This window comes from Mangifera indica, chromosome 13 (genome assembly GCF_011075055.1).
Source record: "Mangifera indica cultivar Alphonso chromosome 13, CATAS_Mindica_2.1, whole genome shotgun sequence".
Classification (NCBI taxonomy): domain Eukaryota; kingdom Viridiplantae; phylum Streptophyta; class Magnoliopsida; order Sapindales; family Anacardiaceae; genus Mangifera; species Mangifera indica.
Window position 1 is genome coordinate 103,932 of NC_058149.1, and position 13,442 is coordinate 117,373.

The 13,442-nt window shown below is 32.0% G+C and overlaps 1 protein-coding gene across 1 annotated transcript; it reads left to right on the plus strand.

Annotated features, from left to right (window-relative positions):
• The first annotated feature begins 5,677 nt into the window (after positions 1 to 5,677).
• Positions 5,678 to 9,569, plus strand: LOC123194077 (signal recognition particle receptor subunit alpha-like). Its single transcript, XM_044607214.1, has 10 exons — positions 5,678 to 5,914; positions 6,411 to 7,402; positions 7,621 to 7,705; positions 7,815 to 7,910; positions 8,019 to 8,171; positions 8,256 to 8,363; positions 8,461 to 8,580; positions 8,858 to 8,983; positions 9,078 to 9,161; positions 9,312 to 9,569. Exons 2-10 carry the CDS (start codon positions 6,432 to 6,434, stop codon positions 9,435 to 9,437), a joined length of 1,869 nt encoding a protein of 622 aa, XP_044463149.1. The 5' UTR covers positions 5,678 to 5,914; positions 6,411 to 6,431; the 3' UTR covers positions 9,438 to 9,569.
• Positions 9,570 to 13,442: the final 3,873 nt, after the last annotated feature.

The following is a 13,442-nucleotide window of genomic DNA, read 5'->3' on the forward strand; positions in this document are numbered from 1 at the left end:
CTTACATTATGTAACTTTGGAATTGAGTGCATGTTAAAAATCAACCAGTCAACTCTGAAATAGGAAAATCTATTAAGAGGAACTTTGAAATTGGCAAAACTAGTAGTGGGAACTCTAAAAAAATAATTAGAGGAAAAACAACTGCTAATGGAGAAACTAATAAAAAAGATAATTTTATTAGAAAAAACAAATAACTACTAATAAAACTGCCAAAAAAAAAGATAAGGAAAATAAGAAGCTACAAAAAAATAATAAGTACTATAGATTAAACAACTGCTAATGGAGAAACCAATAAAAAAGATAACTTTATTAGAGGAAAACAAATAACTACTGATAAAACTGCAAAAAAGAAATATAAGGAAAATAAAAAGCTACAAAAAAAATAATAAGTACTATAGATAGATTCGAAATTTCTAAACACTTGAAGTTGACAAAGGCCAACAAAGCATTATGGGAAAACCTGAAGACTCAATGTCGTATAGCCGTAGCAACAAGCCAAGGCTTGATAGAGCTTGGTTAGTTAATGCGAAAGCTAGCAACAAGACTAGCTTGGCTCAAAGCAGACAAGATCTATTACGAAGAAGAAGAACTCGCTAGGAGATCTATTCTTCAGATGCAATTGTTTTTTAAAGACAAGGCTAATGAGAGAGATAGTTGAATTCAGTATGTCTTATCTCGAATTAGTCACTTTAGAATCTTTAATGGCACCTCTGAAGGAAAAAGATATAAAAGATATTCTCGCAAGATTATTTGTATGTTTGGATGAAGCTATGGAGTTACACATTCCATGGAAACTCTTCAGGAAATGATACTATGGACAACTTTGGAGAAGATGATGGATTGATGTAATAGAAATAGATGTACAAGAAGCAATAATGGACTCAGAAATACCATATGCAACAAGACAAACACCTTGTGTATTAGATAAGAAGATTCACACCTTCACTTGTGTTGTTACTTCTTCAATACAAGAAGAAGATAATGTTTAGCTTGTACAAATATAAGAGTTTGTTGTAGGAGAACCATAATATAAAATAATGGTTAGAAATGACATCTCCATGGGACAATTCGCACTATAATAGATTTGAAAAATACTTAGACAAAGAAGATTGGTATTGGACCAAAATACACATTAGCAAATTACTATAGGTTCATACTAAACTAAATGAACTTTTAAGAAATAATAATACAATTCATATTGATAAAGGAATAATAATCACCCTATCAAGAAAATATGAGAAAGTTCAAGATATTATATTCAAAGTGAATAAAGTCTATTTACAAGAGATAGTAGATGGATTTGATCTCACTAACCTTTCCAGACAGGTCTTGATGGAAAATACGAAATATATTCTTCGATTAATTTTTAACTCAAGAGATCGAAGCCCAAATTGAGACCCAAGCTGAGGATGAAGAAACTTTTAGAGACTTCATAGACTTAATAGACGGAACCGATTTTGTCTAGGCCCAAGGAGGAGGGAGATTTGATTGATCCAAAGAAAGCGATCAACATGTAGACGCATGACGTATACCCAAGATGTGGAGGACAAGTGAAGGATCAAGATGTTACTGACATTTCAAGATCAACGATCGAGATGTTTCGACACTCTTTCACTTAGATTAATAACTATTAGTTTTGTTAGACACGTGGAAGACATAAACCTCGATGTCAGTTATAATTTGTATTGTCGTTTAGTGTCGACTGATTCCTTTCAGATAAGCCAACTATACAAATAATTAAAGTGTATAATTATTGTGTTGGATGAACTTAAAATGTATTAACGTTTGAACTTTTACTCTCTTCTATATAAGAAGGGAGAATGTAGCTTATGCTAGAGTATAAAATTTAAGGAAAATTCTTACTTGTTCTTCTCTCAATAATCTTCTTTACTTGTTTCGAGAAGTAAATACAATGTACCTTTAAACCTTTTCCAATTATATTATGTTCATGTATTTAATAATATAATTGTCAACCAAAATTTGCATGATATATATACATGATATAAATGAATGAAAGTTGAGTATTAATTTTTGATGAATTTATTTTTTTAACAATTGTTATGTGAAATGGGTAGGATTCTCTCTCCCTCCCATTTTCCCCCCTTTTTTGGCTTCTCTCTCCCTTTTCTTCTCCTCTCAAGCTCCAAAAATCAAAGAGACCAATGAAGCAATTGAAGAGATCTTTAGATGAAGCAATTGAAGAGACCTTGGGTGGGAGATCTTTGGACAAAGCAACCGAAGAGATGAAGCAAGAGGCTTCATCTTTGGACGATAGACCAGACGAAGCCTCATATTCATCTTAGTCCAAAGGCAAAGCTTCGTCTCCTTGATTATCAATGTCAGAAATGAAAAACAAAGAGAGAGAGAAGTTGAAAAATGTGAAAAAAGGGAGGGAGAGAGAATCTAATCTACGATAGTACTAGAGAAAAGAAAGGAAAATAAGAAAAAATATAAGATTTTAAAGTTTAATGTTATGATAAATTATTAGTTTTCTATATCTAAGAGGAAATGAGTTATATTTTATTATTTTTAAATAATAATTTTATCTTTAAAATTAATTATTTTTATTAATTTTAACTGTTTAATATGAAAGTTTAGATTTTTGATAGTCAATAATGGGATTGGTTTGCATCAAACCTTGGGTGGGAAATAGTTATTTGGCCTTTCTTTTATTCTTTCAATGTTTTCACAGTCCCCGGGTGCATGCAAGCGTCAAAAATCAACTTCTCTCTGCAAATTTCAAGTACACTGCAGCTCAGTACTCATCTCTCTTGCAGCAAGTTTCTTCTTCATGCATACTAATTACATATTTTGATGATTTAAGATCAATCATCAAAATATTTATAAAGCCAAACCAAATTTGAATTAGCTTAAACTAGAGTTTGGTTTAATTCAAACAACCATACACAAAATAAAGGAGGAAAATGTAAATGCTAAAATTTAAGGGGTGATAGGGTGATAACCCTCTAAAGAAGTTTAGTTCTAAGTAAATTCTAATCCCCGTTAAGTGCCATACAGTATTTTAAGCATGCCGCTATGCTACAATATTATTTATAATGTATGGTCAAAGTTCATTATCCGTATACACATTTAATCCGATTGTATTGAAAACATTTTTTTTTTTTCAAATAGATTTGATTTTAGTTAGGATTTTATGATTACGATACCACGAATTGGATCGATCTGTATACTCTAATAAACCTACCACTGTCAATTTGGTCAACAAATTAATTATTTTATTTCCTTTTAAATTAATATATATATATATATCTACATTAAATTCTATTGTCAAATTTATAATATATGTTTATAATTAAAAATAGTGTAAAACATTCAAAACTTAGAGATTCAGATACATGTAGTGAAGTTGAAATAATAAGAAATATCTTTTATATTAGATTTTGTAAAATTTTCATAATAATTCTAACGTAATCATGTTTTTATTCTGATATCTAGTCAATGGCTCAGTCACTATTAAGATATTATCTAATTCAAATAAATCAAATATTTTATCTTAAAATATCACTAAAAAAAATATGAATTCATACCCTTTTATCTTTTAAATAATATGAGATATTCATATATACCCAATAGAGGATAAATGATGGAAAGAAGAAGAAGTCATTGGAATTGTCTCGAATATCATTTACTCATAATTTAGCCACGTTAAACAGCAAGTTTATCGTTTATATGGTCAAACTAGGAAAGATAATGTATAGTGTGAATTATTCAATGAAGATAACTTGGAGAAATTTTTGTTATTTTAAAAGGAATTCAAAGGCAACTCATAATTTCTTGTCGGAGGACAGATTATAAAGTGAAGTTGAAACTTGAAATTTGACAAATTGTAATTATTCATATTATTAGAATAAATATATTTGATTGAAATCACATTCAATAATCGGGATCTAAAAACGTATTTATATGAGGATGTCGTGAGTCAAAAAATTATTATTTTATATATATATATAAATATATATATTTGAAAAAATATATTAAGTCTATTGTACAAGTTTATTTATTAGTTAATTATAGCATATTATCTATTTATTTGAAAATTTTTAAGAAAATAATAATACAAATGTAAAAATCTTATTTATTTTAAATTCATCTTCAAACAACAACCACACATGCTTCTGTCCAATTCACATCTACTTACACTGTAATAACACATGGTTTATACATATGTCATTAAAGATATTTTTCTCTTTAACAATGACATTATTGTATTGTATAAATAAAAAGTCTTCAACAATTATATAAGAAAATCTTTCTAAAGTCTGAACCCTTAACAAAAAAAAAAAAGTGATAATTTGATGTCTTCAGGTATTGTTATTCTAATCATAAAACGACAAACAGTTTAATTGATTGATTGATTGATGTTTAGATCCAGAAATTTGTTGTTGGGGTTTAATAGAGATGCAAGTAATAGATTATTTTGATGTTCTTGAATCTAGCATATTGAGGTCTTTTCTTCTATTCTCAATTTGTCTCATTTATTAAATTATATTTATAACAAAATAATCTTCTTATTTTCTATATTTGCATGTTGGACTTTTACCAACAATAAAAAACAATTAGTCTTAATCAAAACTCGACATATGTCTACCTTCAAATCACAATAATGCATACATACAACGTCAAATAATTATAACACCAAATTATTTATTTATTAATTAATTAATAAATATTCATATTTAAAACATATTTTAATCTTTTTTAAATAAAATTTTGGAAATATTTTTTCAAAAACAATTTCGTAAGATAAGGCCCAGCCCAACCCATTCTCACAGAATCTGTAGACCCATTTGGGTCATTTTTCTTTTGTCTTTTATAATTCGGGCCCCTATTTATACATGCTGCTTTCTGTTTTTTTAGAGAGGCGCAGGGATGGATGGATGGATGGATTAGGGCGAATCGACTAGCAACGGATGAGTCAAAACTACAAAAATAACTAATTATTAGTATAACAAAATGTGATATTTAAAATAATATTATTGAGCTTGTTAATGCAATCACATAACTCAGAAACTGAAATCAACTAAAGAGATTGTTCAAAAACAAATTGTATTTAGTGCGGTGTTTATTTGGACTTGATGATGATAATTTAGTTTAAGTTAATTTGAAAATAAATTAGACTATGTTTGAATTAATATAAAACTAAATGTTACTTTAGTCGAATTTAGTAAAAGTGTATTAAAGAAATGTTAAAAGACAAACGTCAATAATATTATTTTTTGTAAATAAGGTAAAATGTGATGTTATGTGTTTAGTTGATAATAGATTAAAGTAATATGAAAAAAATTAACATGTTAAAAACACTCTGATTAATGAAAACAATAAAAGATTTTGGATCAATTTGGGTGATATTATATCAATCTAACTATAGTTTAAATCAAATTAAAATTGAACATTTTTTATACTATTCAAGTTCAAATTTTACACTCTCACAAATAGATTTAAAATTTTTTATTTGAAGTCAAATGAGCTTTAACTGAGTTTGGCATCGACTTTGGCTTAACAAGTTGTTGAAATTATTTCAGCCTGTTTAAGTAAAACGTAGATTTGCGTCCAACTTAAATCCACCCATAAATAAAGAAATTGTAATAATTAAATAAATTACAAAACAAGAGGGGCGTAAATAGATTTCCTAAACTTTAGGATCGCTCTGTCATTTTCCCTAGTATTATTGTCGGAACTCGGAAGAAACCAGTGGCGTGCGGCGAGTTATTTCACCGTACAAAGGAAACCAGTCAAACAAAACGCTGCCAATTACTTGTCAACGCGTTAAAAAAAAATAAACTTCCCTATTTAAACCCACAGATTCACAGACTTTCCCTTTGATTCCTTTTCTCTCTCACTTTTCTCCAAATTTCTTTTTCTTCTGTTAGAAAAAAATAAAAATAAAAAACAGGTAATTTAATTATTTATTATATATTTTATATTTATTTTATCATCTAAGTTTGGTCCTTATAGGCTTATAGCTCTTGATTGGATCTTGAAGATTTTGTTTTTGGGTTTTAGACTTTAGATCTTATGTGTTGATTATTGAAGCTTTCGGAATTTGAACTGGGTTATGTGATGATCTGCTGTTTCGTGATTTTTATTTTTTGTATTCTGCATAATAAATCACGGTTGATTGTTGTGATATATTGATTTGTTTTGTTTGTTAACTGAATTTGATTTGTTTTGTCTGTTAACCGAATTTGGTTTGCTGTATGTTAAATCTGAACCTGGGTTTACTTTAAGGTGGGATTTTTAGACCCACCCAGATAAGTAAAAGGAATTCGAGTACTAATTTGATTGTAGTTTGTGGAATAATTCTGAGTGTTTTGTATTTTTGGTATAGAAAGTTATTATTTGTTATGCTTTTGGAGTAGAAAGTTTGAATTTTATTCTTTTGATTGCAGGTTGTTAGTTGAAAGTCCAGAATGTTAGAGCAATTGCTTATCTTTACTAGAGGAGGGTTAATCTTATGGACTTGTAAAGAGCTTGGAAACGCTCTCAAAGGTTCTCCGATTGATACCCTGATTAGGTCATGTTTATTGGAGGAGCGATCTGGATTGGCATCATACAATTATGATGCTCCTGGTGCTGCATACACCCTCAAATGGACCTTCCACAATGAGCTTGGCCTGGTTTTTGTGGCTGTGTATCAGCGGATACTTCATCTGCTTTATGTGGATGATTTGCTTGCCATGATGAAGCAATCTTTTTCAGAGATTTATGATCCAAAGAGGACGGTTTATAATGATTTTGATGAAATGTTTAGGCAGATTAGGATGGAGGCAGAAGCTCGGGCTGAGGAGTTGAAGAGATCAAAGCAAGTGGGTAAGCCTGTTAATAATGTTAAGAAGCAAGGAGGGCAGGCCCAAAAGGTTGGATTTGAAGGAGGAAATAAGAAGAGTGAAAATAGCTTGGCAAATGGTGATGGAGACACTGAGCATATGAAAGGACGTAAACTGGGGAATGGACTCTCCAATGGTAACCACGTTGAAAATGATGAGTATAGGGTAGCAGGTGAGGTTAAGGGTAAAGAAAATACAAGCTCTAATATTGGTGCTTTTGATGTAAGTAAGTTACAGAAATTAAGAAGTAAAGGTGGTAAGAAAACTGATACTGCTGTTGTTAACAAGGGTTCAAAACCGGACCCTAAGAAAAAAGTAACAAAAAAGAATAGAGTTTGGGATGAATCGCCTCCAGAGTCCAAATTGGACTTTACTGATCCTGTTGATGGAAATGGCAACTTTGAGGTTGAGGCAGCTGATCACGGCGAAAGTATGATGGACAAAGAAGAGATTATCAGCAGTGACAGTGAATCTGATGATGATGAGGAAGTGGAAAAGAGAGGCAACAAGCCTGATGCTAAGAAGAAGGGCTGGTTTTCATCTATGTTCCAGAGGTAAATTTGTTCACTTCCATATATTGATGACCTCCTTTTAGCGCATCAGCATTTTTGGATTCATCACTTTTGTTAGCCAAATATGGATTCTGCATGCCTCATTGATTTATGAGGAATTACAATTGTCTAGAATGTTATAAAATTTTTAAAGTCCATTTAATTATAATGTTTATTTAATCTCATGTACTTTTCCCATTTTCGGCATTGTTTGTGTTCAGTATTGCTGGAAAGGCAAACTTGGAGAAGGCAGACCTGGAACCAGCTCTCAAAGCTCTCAAGGATAGGCTCATGACCAAGAATGTGGTATGTTTCTCTATTCCTTATCTTTTTTACATGTGTTTTAACTTTTGATTTATTGATGCTGCTTAATCTTAAGAAGCTGCTAATGAGTTGAGTATTGTGTCACTGACAGGCTGAGGAGATTGCTGAGAAACTTTGTGAATCAGTAGCAGCAAGTCTTGAAGGCAAAAAGCTGGCATCTTTTACAAGGATCTCTTCAACAGTTCAGGTTTGTAACATTTTCTTGCTTTTTAATATTTTATTTTCAAACTTTTTTTCTTTCTTTTTGATTTTCTTGTAAATGCAATTATATTAATGTGTCAAATTATGATTGCAGGCTGCAATGGAAGAGGCGCTTGTTCGTATTTTAACTCCTAGACGCTCCATTGACATATTGAGAGATGTTCATGCTGCCAAGGAACAACGGAAGCCTTATGTAGTTGTTTTTGTTGGTGTTAATGGAGTAGGAAAATCTACCAACCTAGCTAAGGTTTAACTCGAACAGCTCGATACATTCTTTATATTATTTTATATCTTCTGATCAATACATGCTAATAGCAAACTTGACTTGCAGGTTGCTTACTGGCTTCTCCAGCATAAGCTCAGTGTTATGATGGCTGCCTGTGACACTTTTCGGTCAGGAGCTGTTGAGCAGTTGCGCACTCATGCACGCAGACTCCAGGTAAAATTTGGTCATTCTTTAATGTTCTCCCGATTATTAGACCTCTTTGTTGGTCTCGGGCACATATGCATGTCTTGCTTATGATTATACTTGTCAGATCCCTATATTTGAGAAGGGTTATGAAAAAGATCCTGCCATTGTTGCAAAGGAGGCAATCCAAGAGGCCACTCGCAATGGCTCTGATGTCGTTCTTGTTGATACAGCTGGTCGGATGCAGGTGCACTCTAAATTCTCTGTTTTGTATTGCTATGTATTTAGACATTGTCGGGCAAGCACTTTTTTAAGTCCTATCATCAACTTGACTTTTTTTTAAAAAAAAAATTAAGAAAGGAAAAAAAAGATGCAATTGAATTAAGTTGTTTGTGAGATCTTGGATACCTTGTCAAGGTGTATGTGAATAAAGAACTTTCGTGTTGAATGTAGATTTATGCTATGGTCGACCTTGCATTTATCTTTACTGCTGTAATTTTAACATTGAAACTAATTCTTTTCAGGACAATGAACCACTAATGAGGGCTCTGTCAAAGCTTATCTACCTCAATAATCCGGACCTTGTCCTGTTTGTTGGAGAGGCTCTGGTGGGAAATGATGCTGTTGATCAATTGTCAAAGTTCAATCAGGTTTGGCAGGAATTTTATTCACCATCAATTACTATGTCAATTTGTTATGTTATTCTTAAATTATCTTTTGTATAACAATCCCCTGTTCTTACAGAAATTGGCTGACCTGTCACCTTCTCCTAATCCCAGACTGATAGATGGGATATTGCTCACTAAATTTGATACAATTGACGATAAGGTAGGCAAATATTTGCGCATATAAGGATTTTCTATGTTTCAAGGCTTAACTTTAACTTGGTGCTGTTTGTGCCACATGAATGGATATGTTAGTGACCAAAAAGTTTTTTGGTTTTTTAACGCATATTACTTTAAACTGAAATGGATGTAGGTTGGAGCTGCATTATCAATGGTTTATGTCTCTGGAGCACCGGTGATGTTTGTTGGCTGTGGACAGTCATACACCGATTTGAAGAAGCTGAACGTCAAGTCCATTGTGAAAACGCTCCTGAAATGATACTGTCTCAATCCTGAAATTTGTTACAATGATGTGAACTGTTTGTTGCTATGACTTTGTTTCTTTGTTGGAGGCAAATCAGTCCCTTGCGGCTGTAAATTAATTTCAGTAATTTTTTCCTTATTACCTTTATATTGAAGCCTTGTTTTCATCTATGTGAGTGTCTACGTAGATTTGGTTCATCCGTGATAGAGATTCACAAAATTTTGGATCTGGCACACTGAACTTATAAAATCTGCCATCAACAAAGGCCAATTTCCTATGTCTATGTAGATTTGGTTGATACATAATTAATCAATCCTCTGGAAGATGACGATCAATTCTCTGAGAGTACAATACACTCTTAGTAAGATCAAAAGCCACATTATAGTTTTGTAGGGCTAAATTTCCCGTGACAGTCAAATCTTTGAGGCTAACCATTAATTTCACATGGACCAACTGCTAAGCAAAGTGCATAGCCATTTATCTGCTCAAACATGCTCTAAATATCCAAAACCAATTCACCTTCATCTCCAAAATGCAATGTCATCGGGGGAAAACCAGAAAAATTTTCACCTATTCTCCCATAGTCATACAATTGCCGTGCCTGTTCCTCACCAGTAACAACATACCTTGTCAGCATCCCTTGTGAAACAAGCTTGATTTCTTCGCAAAGTGCCTGATACGCACTCGTGGGTAGCCAAGTGTGCGACGAACCAGAGTTGAAAAATCACTCCATTTTCATGTCGAGTTTTCTGAAATATATTTGCATTGATATCGAGCTTCTTTTCCCCTACACTGATGCCATCAAGAGGGACGTAATATCTGCCGTTGAAATATAGAGGGACTGCATCACCTTCCAGTATTACTCCCTGGCCGTATCTTAATTTGCTAAAATTTTAAGACAAATCTATAAATGATAGCCAAGGTAGTGTTTTGGCTTCCACGTCCAAAAATCCCACTAACTGGCTGAGGATAATTATCCTTACCCTCTTGGTTGTCTCCATTGTTATGGTTGCAACCAAAAGCCGCACTGCTTACAGAAATTTTCCTTCATCTGAAGTCTCAAATGTGAACTGCTCGGTGGCGAGTACGCCAGTGTATTGGCCCTGCACATACTTGGCTCTATACACGCATTGGGAAATCATCATATGTGGAAGACATGGAAGGGTCAAAAGGTTGGAAATATGTGACACATGGCTGGCAAGGATTGCTGTGAACACATGTGAGGTCACTGCCAGTGTCCATTAGAGCGAGCTGTGGAATGGGAGGTTGGCCTACGGAGAATTCCACAAAAAAATCCATTTCCAAGTGATTGAAGATTAGCTTGAGTATCTTGAGGTCGTAAAATGTTTTAGGACAATTAGATTAAACGGGCTATTGAAGTGTTTAGAATGCGTTTAGCACGATCTTGAATGGTGCCATCAGGGTTGTGTAGCACAAAATCTGCATGGAGATGTTTAACCACCATACTTTCAGGTTTTTTTTTTTTTTTTTGTTGTTGGTGTTCTTGTTGGTAGTGGTGGTGGTGACGAGGGTGTTAGATAGATCTGATCTAAACTAACTCAATTAAAAATTGTTTGGCTCAAATAAATCAATCTCGAATTAGAATTTCAATTTAACAGTTAGACTTGAGATTAACTTATTTATCCTTTGGTGATAATGTTTATCCCTCTAATAATATTATTTACTATACCATCATCTATTTAATGATATTTTAAATTAGTCTGAACGAACTCAAACTCAAATGATGTATTATATATTTGATTTAAGCTTAAACTAACCTCAAGCTTGACTTAACTATGATCAAATCTACCCCTATTGGTGATGGTTAGTGGAGTGGAATGAATAACCGAGAGAATTAAGAAAATGAATAGGCAAACAATTTTAATATGCAGAATTGTCATAACATGTAAGTCAAAGTAAATGAATTTTCGATATCATTTTTTTTTTCTCTGTTTTGAAGGAGAAAAGGATATGACATATGGACATTTTGCTTTGAAGGAGGAAGAAACTAGTACAAGGAAAGGTTGATTATTGATTTGCATGAAGATTTCATGGTGAATTAAGTTAAAAATGTTGGTTAACACCAGGTTCATGGGGATAATTTATTTGAGTTTATGGAATTTTCACTTTCAAAGTTTGAAAAAAGTGTCATTTTAGTCTAATAAAATCAAAGAAAGTTCATATAATCAAGAACAAAAAAATTAATAATATATGGATAAAATTCATATTTTATGATTAATTACTTTTCTATGACCATTTTTAAGAAGAGTATGTTTTGTGTTTGTCTTTCCATGAGGATTATGCAAATCAAGTGTTCTTATGTATGATTCAATTCTATTTGTAAACTGATTTACAATTCGTAAGAATCTTGTTCTAAGAGAATTTGTTTTCCCTTTTATGACAAAGTAGCTCTTATTTAAGAGTTTTTAGGGGTGTTTGATTAAAAGAGATTAAAGATTACTTCGATAATTTGTCTTTTATTATTTATGTTACTTTGTTTGATTTGTAAGTAACGAAAAATTCCAGTAATCTATCTTTTATTACTTACGTTACTCTATTTGGTTTATAAATAATAAAAGTTTTCAATAATATTTTATTATCAATGATGATGTGACAGATAATATAAGCGATTATCTAATTACTACACCTACCTTAGGTATTAAAATATTGTCAAAATAATTTTGATTTTATTATAATTATATCCTTATATATTAATTTTTTTAAGACAAAAATAATTTTATTTTCAATTAATATAACAAATAATATAAAAAGATATTTTACAATAATTATACTCAAGAATATTTAAGTAAAATAATATGTTAGTATTTTTTTATTACTTTTAACCAAATATTATAATTATTTATATTTACCAAATTTATCAAATTTTATCAAATAGTAATAATTTATATATAATAATCCTTAAAGTAATTTATTTTCTAAGTAATTTTTTAATTTTAATAATAAATCATTCCCCAAACTAACCTCCTCTTAGTGGTAAGTTTAAGCAATTTTTTTCGTATTTTTAGAGCTATCAATCATTGTAAAGATATCATTTTGACCCGCCCATGCATCCTAGATAAAGTTCCATACGCTATATAATTGTTATAAAATAATAATCAAGTATGTAAGTATAATGAAAGTAAAGTAAAAATGAGAAGAGAGGAGAAGAAGAGCAGAAGCTATTCAAGGAAAATGCTTTCCCGGATGAAGAGAAGAAAGAAAAGTAATCTGCAATTAATTGAGAAAAGACGTCTGTACAAATGAGAGGAGAAGGCTTTATATAGAAAGCCTGCTGCCCCCCTTCCTCGACTTTAATGCATGCTTAATTTCTTGCATTCACACTAATTTGTCAACTTGCCTACGTGGCGGAAAATCCACCACATATATAACACTCCCCCTTGGATTTTCACCACTTACAGATAATTATATTAACCTTGCTAAGGAAAAACCAAGTGGGATAAAAACCAAAGCAAAAGAACATAATTATTAAATGTCCTGTAAGTTGGCGTTAGACGTGCTTAAACTGCCTCGTTAAAAACCTTACTAGGAAAACCCAGTGGGACAAAACCTAGTGAAGGGAAAAAGAGTACAGTGCACATTTTGTCCAATACTTCAAAATTTTGCCTGATGAATGCTCCCCCTGATGAACGCTCCCCCTCTTTGTAGTAGGATTTTAACTTGGTTGCTTGTTAAGCCGCCGCATACCGATGTTATACACTAACTTCTCAAATGTTGATGTCGGTAGTGTTTTAGTGAACAAATCTGCAAGATTCTCACTAGATCTGATTTGCTTGACATCAATCTTGTTACTCTGTTGGAGCTCATACGTGTAAAAGAACTTCGGTGAGATATGTTTGGTTCTGTCTCCTTTGATGTACCCACCTCTAATTTGGGCTATACATACTGCATTGTCTTCATATAATATGGAAGGAGTGTCTGTTGTAGAAGGAAGACTGCATGCATTCTGAATATGATGGATGACAGACTGTAACCATCTACATTCTCGGCTGGCTTCATGGA

Bases quoted from the DNA above. Each gene is read 5' to 3' on its own strand.
- LOC123194077 (XM_044607214.1), top strand. From the start codon at position 6,432: ATGTTAGAGCAATTGCTTATCTTTACTAGAGGAGGGTTAATCTTATGG. The intron at 7,706-7,814 runs GTATGTTTCTCT...TGTCACTGACAG, and splicing joins GGCTCATGACCAAGAATGTG to GCTGAGGAGATTGCTGAGAA. The intron at 8,364-8,460 runs GTAAAATTTGGT...TATACTTGTCAG, and splicing joins CTCATGCACGCAGACTCCAG to ATCCCTATATTTGAGAAGGG.